General features: G+C 42.7%; 1 protein-coding gene across 1 annotated transcript in view; it reads right to left on the minus strand.

Annotated features, from left to right (window-relative positions):
• The window catches only part of STON2 (stonin 2), a gene marked incomplete at its 5' end in the record, with an annotated part of 113,949 nt that overhangs the window by 80,515 nt on the left and 19,773 nt on the right, over positions 1–13,661 (minus strand). Inside the window, 1 exon segment of the mRNA XM_079699869.1 lies at positions 5,461–5,660. Coding sequence (XP_079555995.1) covers positions 5,461–5,660 — 200 coding nt within the window.

Raw genomic sequence — 13,661 nt, forward strand, 5'->3', positions numbered from 1 at the left:
TGTTTGGGTTTATATACCTTGAGATCTGACCAGGTAACCAGATAGGCACTATGGGTTAATGAAAGACTAAAATGATTTGTAGATGTATATAAATATATATGTGTGTGTATATGTATATAAATATATATGTGTGTGTGTATATATATATATACACACACATATAAATATAAATTATACATATACATAGATACATACATAAATACCATATCATTTCAGGACTTTTCAAAATCTTTAATAAGCTAATACATTTTACGAATCTCCAGCAAAGGTAGCAGGGGGACTTCCCTGGTGGTCCAGTGGTTACGAATCTGCCTTCCAATGCAGGGGACATGGGTTCGATCCCTGGTCGGGGAACAAAGATCCCACATGTTGCGGGGCAACTAAGCCTGTGCCCCGCAACTACTGAGCCCACGTGCCGCAAGTAGAGAGCCCGCATGCCGCAACTAGAGAGCCCGCATGCCGCAAACTACAGAGCCCGCATGCCGCAAACTACGGAGCCCATGCGCCGCAACTAGAGACCACGTGCTCTGGAGGCCTTGCGCCACAACTAGAGAGAAGCCCGCACACCACAACAAAGAGCCTGCACACAGCAATGAAAGATCCCGTGTGCCACAACTAAGACCTGACGCAGCCAAAACTAAATAAATAAATAAATATTTGTTAAAAAAACAAAGGTGGCAGGTCATGACCTAACTCGTTGGCCCCAGCATCCTGGCTTTTCTTAGGCGGCTGCATGGGACACACTTGGGAGAAATGCTGGACTCTTAAACCCAAATGGGATACAGATGTCTGGGATGCGGATGACTCTGACCACCTGGAATCCCACTCCTTTCAGGCAAGGATCCATTCAACAGACAATTATTAAACACCTGCTATGTGCTTCACCCAGCATCAAGTTTCTCAGTTTGCATACACACCTGAGCATTCTCATCCCACACTTAAACTGACACCTTTCTTATGCATAAAAGAAAACTAAAATGGAGGCCCACTACTTAACAGCAGCGTGTGCTACTGTAAACATTTCTGTGTTTTCTCTTCTCTTGGTTGCAATGGACTTCCAAGGCAGAAGGCTTATTTTCATTCCTTCGACCCTCTTACCATTTATCAACTCAGGTAAAACTAGGGGCATTACAGAGCTACTGTGACTGGTGAAGATGACAGGGTGTGCCTGTCATCTAGGGAAAGGGGACCCTGGGGAGACAGGGGGTGCTCTTAGGGATCCTGCCTATTCCCACTTTTGCCATTTGCACTGGAAAGCCGAACCCCAGAGCAAACATCTACACTGCTCTCCAGCTCTGCCCACAGCCCGTGATTTAACCAAGGTGAGGGGATTTGGGATTTGTTTGCCTTCCTCCTCCTAACTATCCCCTTAGTGAGATCACAGAGTTGATCACAGAATCCTTCCCTCCACAATTATGCTGGGAATCGGGACTGCCCTGTGGGGATGCCAGCTTCCTGCAGGACTCCTGCCGCGGAGGACAGCGAGGAGGTATGGCTCGCTGCGGCCTCATACAGAGCAACAGAGCCAGGGAGACAGGCCGGGCCTGGGCCACCATAATCCCACTCCACACAGGAGATGAATCGCGGAGCATCTGCCCCAGCCGCATCCCCAGGGAAACCCCTGGGCCGGCGGGGCAACTTCTCTTCACCCTCTTCTTCCCTCCGCAATGCTAAAGGGCATGGGGGTCGAGAGTGGGCAGATAAATGACAGAAGTTTCCCCAAGGAAGGTCCTCCCAAGGACCCCCAAGCCCTCAGCACAGGAACCCATCATCCTGAAACCCCGCAGCGTCTCTCCACTTACCCCGGCTCACTGCTGAGGACCGCGAAGCCCCTCTCGGATCCCATCCCACAACGCATATGGTTTACAGTCCTCTTTGGGGCAATAAAGGAGTAGGCAATAATTACCCTCATTTCCCATGCTAAAAGGAAATAAGGCACAGGGCTATTCAATTAGGATTGTTTTTTTTACTCCTAGGGCACTGTACGAAGCCCCTCTGCACACACCCTGTCGCCCTGCCTGTGCAGGGGTGCCCAGCCCCATTTCACAGATGAAGAAGAGAAGCTCCAGGGAGAGGAGACAGAGGTGGATGAGAATCTGCTCCTCAGACTGAAGGATTCAGTTTACCCTGACTGAAACATCCAGACTCAAAGGAGGGCTCTCCCAGAGGCTGGCCAGTGCCACAGGCCCGGTGCCGGGCAGAGGATGGGTAGCCACCTGGCTGGGGGGCACCTTCCCATGTCTATCGATTTCTTTGAAGCTCTCAATAGCTCAACTAAAAGCATTTGTAAATTCCCCATTGCTGGGGTAGATGGGTAAGTGCCACAGGTTTCGAAATACTTGGTCGTCCTCCTAAACCTTGTTTTTCCTTACCTTCCTTCTATCCTGGGACCCAGGATGAGTTAAAGGCTTTTCAAAGCCAGAACTCCACCCTGTTGACACCGGTCAGAATGTTCGGGAAGAGCCTCATGGGGTTCCCACAGCGAAGGCTGCAACCAGACACCGTCCACACGGCCCAGGGAACTGCCCTCTGAGCTACTCACCTCACTGCCTCTCATCTTCCAGGGCCCTGGAGGCACACCAGTTCCCACCTCTGGTCCTGGAGAGTGACTGGAGGTGAGACGCAAAGGAACGCCTCTCCATCATAAGCAGATGGGGGCACTGCTAGCACCTGGGCCAATCTGGGTCCTTGCCTGAAGACTAAAGAATTAGGGTATTTCTTTTCAAAATGCAGTGTCCAGAAACTTGTTTATGTAACACAATACAGTGAGCACAGCGCAGTTATCTGTAAGGACTCGTATCTGTTAAGGAAACAGGAGCTTTTTTCTCAAGCTCTGGTATATATATATATACCATATATATATATATATATATATATATATATATATCTCCTCTATACCTATCTGTACAGAAGGTCTGGAAGGTAACAGCAAATTGATAACATGATGACTCTGTGGCACTGCCAGGTTTGGGAGCCACTAGAAAAGGCTTTGGAACTTTGACTGAGACACAGATTTGTCCATCCCTTAGCGGTGTTCTCTTAGACAAGTCTCTGAACCTTCTACAGACTCAGGGTCAACTAGGATATGAGAATGATGCCTGCCAGCAGGATGCTTGTAAAGGCAGAGATAATCCACATCTGACACACAGCACACACTCAGTAAGTCCTGGTTATGATTATTACTACTTCTGCAAAAGAGGACGGTTGCTAAAAGGCTATATCTCTAGCCTCCCTGTAGCCGCAGAAACCACCTCCTGCTGAAGGAGGGAACCGAGAGCATCACTCGTCATTCTCTAGTCCTGGTTTTGCATTTGTGTCTCTGGAGTGACCCCAGCCTGCAGGACATTTAGTTCCTGGTAGGGACCAAAGTGTGTTGGCTATTCTCCATTTGCTTCACCACCACCCCTCACTCCAAAGCCATTCTCCACCTCTCTACACCTGCTCTGTGGCCTGGTGGCTGACTGCTGTGGGCCGCCTCACCTGGGCTCCATGCCCTTTGGTTTCCGACAAGATCTGCTGCTGGGAGGACCAACACAAGATCTGGGTACTTATTCCCCCCTCCCTCCCCACTCTGCCAAGTCTCTGGCAGTGGTGGCGTTCTTTCTATAGCATAGCACCTGCGGGGCAGCCCCTCTTCCATGAATCTAGGTCTTGCTGCCTCTGTAAGCAGTTATTTCATTAAACTCTCTTCAGATAAACCCCTCTGAAGGCACCATCTGCTTCCTGCTAGGACCCTGACCAAAACAACACAGGGGAGGGGGCCTTCTCAATGAAAAGGGAGACACTAAACATAATTATAAGCTTTGGGGACAGCTTAACAATGTCCAGTTCAGGCTAGGACTCTGATCTCCTCTAGGAATTAAAGCAATTTTCACCTAAGTAAAGAGGCCACCAAAAAAAAAAACCAGCCTGAGCCTAGAGATCTTGACTTTTGCTGCAGTGAGGAGCCCACCTCTACTTCTCTAAAGCAATAAGGACCCTGGGGCAGGAGAGAGAAGAAATCACATCCTTGACGATCACTCATTCTGTGTCAGGCATTATGTTAAGCTGTTGTACATAAACTGTCCCATTTGGAGAGAGTAATAATTTGGCTGAGGTAAGTAGTTATTACGGCCATTTTTCAGATGGGGAAACTGAGTCATAAAGATACTAAGAATCTTGCCCAAGGTCACAATGGCAGAAGGAGGATCTGAGCCTGAGCAGTCTGACTCCAGTGTCTGTGTGCTCTTAGCCTCCTCCACGGGAAGGCTTGGCAAAGAGGTTGAGAGCAAGGAGACGCAAACGGGAGGCAAGCACCGCCTCTCTTCCTCACCACCTCAGCTTGTGACTTCCCATCCACAAGATGCTCCCATCCATGAAATACTCCCCAGGATGGAGAGGGGGGTATGAGGGCATATTTCAGCTGCTGATTAAGATCATCCGTCACAGAGCATCAACCAGAATTGAGTGTGTCAGTGCAAACTAAATGCAATAAAGAACTGTGGCTTGTGAAGAGAGACAGAGAGGCCATCATAAACTAGGATTCCTTGCAATATTATCAAATACCAAACCAAATCCTGTCTGAACCCTGTAGTCTGCAAGAGGGATCACTCTTTCTACTTGTAGAACCTCCCAGTAGCACACACCATGAGGACAAATGTTACCCAAATTTGAAAAATGATCCAGAGACAAATTCCTAAAGCACACCTTTGAGAAGGAAAAACAAATGTTGGACACACTGGGTAAATTCATCCACAGAGAAACCATCAGTAACTTTATCACTTTCAAAGGAAAGCAATCCCTTGGGCCAAATAACCAAAACACTAACCACACACAACATCTTTCCAATGCTGCCCTAAACCCAACCCATAATACAGTGCTTGCTGACAGGCCCATATTCTACCTGCAAAGCCAGCCAGCATTCCACCCTACACATACCGGAAATGTAATAAAGGAGAACATGGGATGTTATAGACTGATGCATAGCTCAATCCAGGCACGACAGGAAAAACAGAACTGCAAAATGATCTGTACTCTGGACACAGCGGCGGCATCCTGATTCTCATTCCACTTCACATAACATTTCCTTTTTCTCTGCTTAAATCTAACCTCCCCCTTGCTGAACAGGGAAGGTGCGTGGGCGGTAGGATGAAGGATTCAGCCTTGTGCATATTACACATAGTTTGGTTAACCAAGGAGAAAATAAATTGACAGGGAACCGTACTTGTACAGAACAGTCAGAAAACAACCCCTTAAGATATACTGTCAAATGGTTTCCCAGTATGGATAACCTGCCAACCAACCAGCCAATCTGTGTGCATGTTTTTTCCCAATGCAATTTTGAACCACTCAGGATTCTAGCTTTTTGACTGGATGACTACGCCTGAACTCATTCTGCAAACAAAGCTGGCTGCAGAGATTTGATGAGTGGCAGCAGGTCACCAAAAGCGATTTGCAGAGCCCTCTGGCTTGGGGCTCCATCTTACCAGTCGAGTCGGCCCTGGAAGCCAGGCTACTCCGCTCCTCAGCACTGATGAGCTGCAGGCCTGTGTACGAAGGGCCCAAACTAGGACTACTGGTGTCTTCAGAATGTGTGGTCCAGCTGCTCTCGGAGGGCAGAGGGCATCTCCTCAGGGAGTTGAAGGAAGGGCACGTCCAGCAGGGCATGGTCAATGATATGGCTGGGGACAGACGGAAAACCAAAAACATACAGTATAAATAGTTGTACTTTGTTTATCTTTAGTGCTTGTCTGACTTTGATGTTATGAAAGTCAGACAAGCACTAAAACAACACAAGCACTATGAAATCTCAACAGCCGTACAAGGCAAGGAAGTGTACTCACGATATAGACAGGGAAAACTAATTGACTGAGACCCCACAGTGAGTCAGTATCAAAACCGGTACTACAGTTAAGGTCTAATGACCCTCAAATCAAAGATAAGCTCACCAAAGAATATGAGTGATTTTAGGCTCTACTATTTTTTTCTGTTTTGGCTGCATTGGGTCTTTGTTGCTGCGCACGGGCTTTCTCTAGTTGTGGCGAACGGGGGCTACTCTTCGTTGCGGTTTGCGGGCTTCTCATTGCGGTGGCTTCTCTTCTTGTGGAGCACGGACTCTAGGCGCACAGGCTCAGTAGTTGTGGCACACAGGCTTAGTTGCTCCGCAGCATGTGGGATCTCCCCACACCAGGGCTCAAACCTGTATCCCCTGCACTGGCAGGCGGATTCTTAACCACTGCACCACCTGCGAAGTCCCTAGGCTCTACTTTTATTTCTAAACCTAGGTTTCGGCTTCATTCAGACCTAAACTACATGCAGTTTCACCCTTACCCTTACATTTCCTCCATTTTTAGTGGCACACCAACACTCTCAAGAAAACTTACCAATTTGCACTGCAAAATTAGAGCTAGGTTGGATTAAGCGATAAGAATGTGAATATAGATGTACTTGCATATGAATGTGATATGTCTCTGCTTGCCTTGAGTTTGACTGTAACTGGAGAATCTGTAGACTGTTCCATATACAAATTGAGATCTACTAGGACTGCTGACCTGGCATACAATGAAAAATATCTTTAAGGGGGAAGTGTACAGGGCTTGGCTTTATCTCTGTAACCTTGAGCACCAAATTTAGCAAAAACCACTTCGGAAAGTTTCTTTTTTTAAAATCAAGTTTCCTAATGTTCCTAATTTGTCTTTGGTTAATTGCCTATCACATGGTTTCTCCACCGTGTTGCATAAGAATCCTATTGCAAATTTGCTGACAAGTACTGAAAACAAGTGCTGAAAAGAGTGTGGACAGGGAAGGAAGAATTAAAAAAAAAGAAAGAAACTAGCAATTATTGAGTACCCATGAAATGTCAGACACTTGTACAAATGTTATCTCATCTTGCCCATGGATCCTGAGAGTTAGACAGTGGTCTTCCTTTACACAGGGGGTAACAGACTCAATGAAGTTAAGTAGCTTGTCCAAAAACATAGAATCAGTCAGGCCTCCTGGCTGGAGAATCGAAATTATGGTGTTGGGTTCAGAAACAGGAAGAGATACTGAGATTTAAGAGGAAAATGAATAAATAAATAGCAATATCTGCGACATGGTGTAAATATGAAACTACAGAGAATTTTCATTCTATTTTCTTAGGCATTTTTAAAAAATAGAGATCTTTTCTCTATCTGGAATGCTTATGGCTCACACCCCGTTTTCCTTAAAAATGTGACCTTCTCATTGAGGTACTCCTGAGCTGTTCTCTCCAAAGATGCAAGTCCCCTTCTCTGCTTTCTTTCTCCTTAACGTTATCTCTGTCTAACATCCTATATGTCCAATGTCTTCCCCACTAGAATTCAAGCTCCTTGGGGGCAAGGATTTTGGTTCATTATTGTTCACTCTTCTGCCCTGAAGGCCAGCAGGATTTGCTACCCCAAAATATGCCTTTTTGGCATAAGGATTATTTTAGGCTCATTATTTTTTAGAAACAGCTGATGAGGGAGAAGCTCTGAAAACTCACTGAAAGTTACCCTATTGTAAGGGACATTTACATTTATAAGGGAAATCTCCATTTGTAAAGGTGTGTCCCTCTCTGTACCAGGAATAGGAGGAGGTCCAAATCTCCAGAGACCCTTTATCAGCAGAGAAGGCCTGGACTTAAATCTGCAAAACAACCTTACCCTTGTTTACCAGGGTAACCTGGTAACTTCACCAAACTGGTCTATTCCCTCCCCCAACATACTCTTTTGTCTTGAGCTAGTATTTAAGGTGGTGGCTTGGGACATTTCAGGGAGTTATTCATTTTTTCTGGGTACCTCCCATGTATATAGCAGTATACATGTTTATTAAACTTCTGGGGAGCCGCTCAGAGCTACATCCCAGGGACTTGGGACTTCAGGCAACCGTGTGGCGGACAGGGTCTTGGTGCTCCGGCTGGGTGTCAGGCCTGTGCCGCTGAGGTGGGAGAGCCAAGTTCAGGACACTGGCCCACCAGAGACCTCCTGGCTCCATATAATATCAAACGGCGAAAGCTCTCCCAGAGATCTCCATCTCAATGCTACGACCCAACTCCACTCAATGACCAGCAAGCTACAGTGCTGGATACCCTATGCCAAACAACTAGCAAGACAGGAACACAACCACACACATTAGCAGAGAGGTTGCCTAATATCATAATAAGGTCACAGACACCCAAAACACACCACCAGATGCGGCCCTGCCCACCAAAAAGACAAGATCCAGCCTCATCCACCAGAACACAAGCACCAGTCCCCTCCACCAAGAAGCCTACAAAACCCACTGAACCAACCTCACCCACTGGGGGCAGACACCAAAAACAATGGGAACTACGAACCTGCAGTCTGCGAAAAGGAGACCCCAAACACAGTAAATTAAGCAACATGAGAAGACAGAGAACCACACAGCACAGGAAAGAGCAAGGTAAAAACCCACCAGACATAACAAATGAAGAGGAAAAAGGCAGTCTAACTGAAAAAGAATTCAGAGTAATGATAGTAAAGATGATCCAAAATCTTGGAAATAGAATGGAAAAAATACAAGACATCTTTAACAAGGACCTAGAAGAACTAAAGAGGAAACAAACAATGATGAACAACACAATAAATGAAATTAAAAATTCTCTAGAAGGAATCAATAGGGGATAAATGACCTGGAAGATATAATAGTGGAAATAACTACCACAGAGCAGAATAAAGAAAAAACAATGAAAAGAATTGAGGACCTCTGGGACAACACCAAATGCGCCAACATTTGAATTATAGCGGTCCCAGAAGAAGAAGAGAAAAAGAAAGGGACTGAGAAAATATTTGAAGAGATTATAGTTGAAAACTTCCCTAATACGGGAAAATAGTCAATCAAGTCCAGGAAGCACAGAGAGTCCCATAGGGCATAAATCCAAGGAGAAACATGCCAAGACACATATTAAACTATCAAAAATTAAAATACAAAGAAAAAATATTAAAAGCAGCAAGGGAAAAACAACATACAAGGGAGTTCCCATAAGGTTAACAGCTGATCTTTCAGCAGAAACTCTGCAAGCCAGAAGGGAGTGACAGGACATATTTAACGTGATAAAAGGGAAAAAACCTAAAACCAAGATTACTCTACCCAGCAAGAATCTCATTCAGGTTCAATGGAGAAATTAAAACCTTTACAGACAAGCAAAAGCTAAGAGAATTCAGCACCGCCAAGCCAGCTTTACAGCAAATGCTAAAGGAACTTCTCTAGGCAAGAAACACAACAGAAGGAAAAGACCTACAATAACAAACCCAAAACAATTAAGAAAATGGTAATAGGAACATACATATCGATAATTAACTTAAATGTAAATGGATTAAATGCTCCAACCAAAAGACATAGACTGGCTGAATGGATATAAAAACAAGACCCATACATATGCTGTCTACAAGAGACCCACTTCAGACCTAGGGATACATACAGACTGAAAGTGAGGAAAAGAAAAAGAAAAAGTTATTCCATGCAAATGGAAATCAAAAGAAAGCTGGAGTAGCAATTATCATATCAGACAAATACACTTTAAAATAAACACTATTACAAGAGACAAAGAAGGACACTATATAATGATCAAGGTATCAATCCAAGAAGAACATATAACAATTGTAAATATTTATGCACCCTACATAGGAGCACCTCAGTACATAAGGCAAATGCTAACAGCCATAAAAGGGGAAATCAACAGTAACACAATCATAGTAGGGGACTTTAACAACCCACTTTCACCAATGGACAGATCATCCAAAATGAAAATAAATAAGGAAACACAAGCTTTAAATGATACATTAAACAAGATGGACTTAATGGATATTAACAGGACATTCCATCCAAAATCAACAGAATACACTTTCTTCTCAAGTGTTCATGGAACATTCTCCAGGATAGATCATATCTTGGGTCACATATCAAGCCCCGGTAAACTTAAGAAATCATATCAAGTGTCTTTTCCAAACACAACGCTATGAGACTAGATATCATTTACTGGAAAAAATCTGTAAAAAATACAAACACATGGAGGCTAAATAATATACTATTAAATAACCAAGAGATCACTGAAGAAATCAAAGAGGAAATCAAAAAATACCTAGAAACAAATGACAATGAAAGTACGACAACCCAAAACCTATGGGATACAGCAAAAGCAGTTTTAAGAGGGAAGTTTATAGAAATATAATCCTACCTCAAGAAACAAGAAACATCTCAAATAAACAATGTAACCTTTCACCTAAAGCAATTACAGAAAGAAAAACAAAAAAACCCCAAAGTTAGCAGAAGGAAAGAAATCATAAAGATCAGATCAGATCAGAAAGAAATGAAGGAAACAGTAGCAAATGTCAATAAAACTAAAACCTGGTTCTTTGAGAAGATAAACAAAATTGATAAACCATTAGCCAGACTCATCAAGAATAAAAGAGAGACGATTCAAATCAGTAGAATTAGAAATGAAAAAGGAGAAGTAACAACTGACACTGCAGAAATACAAAGGATCATGAGAGATTACTACAAGCAACTATATGCCAACAAAATGGACAACCTGGAAGAAATGGACAAATTTTTAGAAAAGCACAACCTTCTGAGACTGAACCAGGAAGAAATAGAAAATATGAATAGACCAATCACAAGCACTAAAATTGTGACTGTGATTAAAAATCTTCCAACCAACAAAAGCCCAGGACCAGATGGCTTCACAGGCGAATTCTACCAAACATTTAGAGAAGAGCTAACACCTATCCTTCTCAAACTCTTCCAGAATATAGCAGAGGGAGGAACACTCCCAAACTCATTCTATGAGGCCACCATCACGCTGATACCAAAACCAGACAAAGATGTCACAAAGAATGAAAACTACTGGCCAATAGCACTGATGAACATAGACGCAAAAATCCTCAACAAATACTAGCAAACAGAATCCAACAGCACATTAAAAGGATCATACATCATGATCAAGTGGGGTTTATCCCAGGAATGCAAGGATTCTTCAATATATGCAAATTAATCAATTTGGTAAACCATATTAACAAACTGAAGGAGAAAAACCATATGATCATCTCAATAGATGCAGAAAAAGCTTTTTTAACAAAATTCAATGTCCATTTATGATTAAAAATCCTCCAGAAAGTACATATAGAGGGAACTTACTTCAACATAATAAAAGCCATATATGACAAACCCACAGCCAACATCATTCTCAATGGTGAAAAGCTGAAACCATTTCCACTAAGATCAGGAAGAAGACAAGGCTGTCCACTCTCACCACCATTATTCAACATAGCTTTGGAAGTTTTAGCCAGAGCAATCAGAGAAGAAAAAGAAATAAAAGGAATACAAATCGGAAAACAAGAAGTAAAGTGTCACTGTTTAGCAGATGACATGATACTATACATAGAGAACCCTAAAGATGCTACCAGAAAATTACTAGAGCTCATCAATGAATTTGGTAAAGTAGCAGGATACAAAATTAATGCACAGAAATCTCGTGCATTCCTATACACTAATGATGAAAAATCTGAAAAAGAAATTAAGGAAACACTCCCATTTATCACTGCAACAAAAAGAATAAAATACCTACGAATAAACCTACCTAGGGAGACAAAAGACCTGTATGCAGAAAACTAAAGACACTGATGAAAGACATTAAAGATGATACAAACAGATGGAGAGATATACCAGGTTCTTGGATTCGAAGAATCAACACTGTGAAAATGACTCTACTACCCAAAGCAATCTACAGATTCAATGCAATCCCTATCAAACTACCAATGGCATTTTTCACAGAACTAGAACAAAAAATTTCACAATTTGTATGGAAACACAAAAGACCAAGAATAGCCAAAGCTACCTTGAGAAAGAAAAATGGAGTTGGAGGAACCAGGCTCCCGGACTTCAGACTATACTACAAAGGTACAGTAATCAAGACAGTACGGTACTGGCACAAAAACAGAAACATAGATCAATGGAACAGGATAGAAAGCTCAGAGATAAACCCACACACATATAGTCACCTTATTTTTGATAAAGGAGGCAAGAATATACAGTGGAGAAAAACAGTCTCTTCAATAAGTGGTGTTGGGAAAACTGGACAACTACATGCAAAAGAATGAAATTAGAACACTCCCTAACATCACACACAAAAATAAACTCAAAATGGATTAAAGACCTAAATATAAGGCCAGACACTATAAAACTCTTAGAGGAAAACAGAGGCAGAACACTCTATGACATAAATCACAGCAAGATCCTTTTGGACCCACCTCCTAGAGAAATGGAAATAAAAACAAAAATAAACAAATGTGACTTAATGAAACTAAAAGCTTTTGCACAGCAAAGGAAACCATAAACAAGACCAAAAGACAACCCTCAGAATGGGAGAAAATATTTGCAACTGAAGCAACTGACGAAGGATTAATCTCCAAAATTTACAAGCAGCTCATGCAGCTCAATATCAAAAAAACAAACAACCCAATCGAAAAGTGGGCCGAAGAGCTAAATAGACATTTCTCCAAAGAAGATATACAGATTGCCAACAAACACATGAAAGGAGGTTCAACATCACTCATCATTAGAGAAATGCAAATCAAAACTACAGTGAGGTATCACCTCATACCAGTCAAAATGGCCATCATCAAAAAAATCTACAAATAAATGCTGGTGAGGGTGTGGAGAAAAGGGAACCCTCTTGCACTGTTGATGGGAATGTAAACTGACACAGACACTATGGAGAACAGTATGGAGGTTCCTTAGAAAATTAAAAATAGAACTACCATATGACCCAGCAATACCACTACTGGGCATATACCCTGAGAAAACCATAATTCAAAAAGAGACATGTACCAAAATGTTCATTGCAGCTCTATTTACAATAGCCAGGACATGGAAGCGACCTAAGTGTCCATCAACAGATGAGTGGATAAAGAAGATGTGGCACATATATACAATGGAACATTACTCAGCCATAAAAAGAAACAAAACTGAGTTATTTGTAGTGAGGTGGATGGACCTAGAGTCTGTCATACAGAGTGAAGTAAGTCAGACAGAGATAAACAAATACTGTATGCTAACACATATATATGGAATCTAAAAAAAAAAAAGGTTCTGAAGAACATAGGGGCAGGACAGGAATAAAGACGCAGACGTAGAGAATGGACTTGAGGCCACAGGGAGCGGGAAAGGTAAGCTGGGACGAAGTGAGAGAGTGGCATGGACATATATACACTACCAAATGTAAAACCAATAGCTAGTGGGAAGCAGCCGCATAGCACAGGGAGATCAGCTCGGTGCTTTGTGACCACCTAGAGGGGTGGGATAGGGAGGGTGGGAGGCAGATGCAAGAGGGAAGAGATATGGGAACATATGTATATGTATAGCTGATTTACTTTGTTATAAAGCAGAAACTAACACACCATGGAAAAGCAATTATACTCCAATAAAGATGTTAAAAAAAAAAAAACTTGTTTGTTTTTCTCTTGTTAATTTTTTATCACAGGCGTTTCTCAGCTAAGAACCTAGAAGGGTAGAGGAAAAATTATTGTTCCTTCCCCCCAAATCCCCATTTCTAGAATAGTGCCTGGTGTAAAGTAGGCACTCAGTAAGGATTTGTTGGTTATGTCCCTAACAGTCTATACACAGACATTCTATATTAAATACAGACTGTTAAAACTCCCACA

The sequence above is a fragment of the Hyperoodon ampullatus genome, assembly GCF_949752795.1.
Source record: "Hyperoodon ampullatus genome assembly, chromosome: 3".
Taxonomy (NCBI): domain Eukaryota; kingdom Metazoa; phylum Chordata; class Mammalia; order Artiodactyla; family Ziphiidae; genus Hyperoodon; species Hyperoodon ampullatus.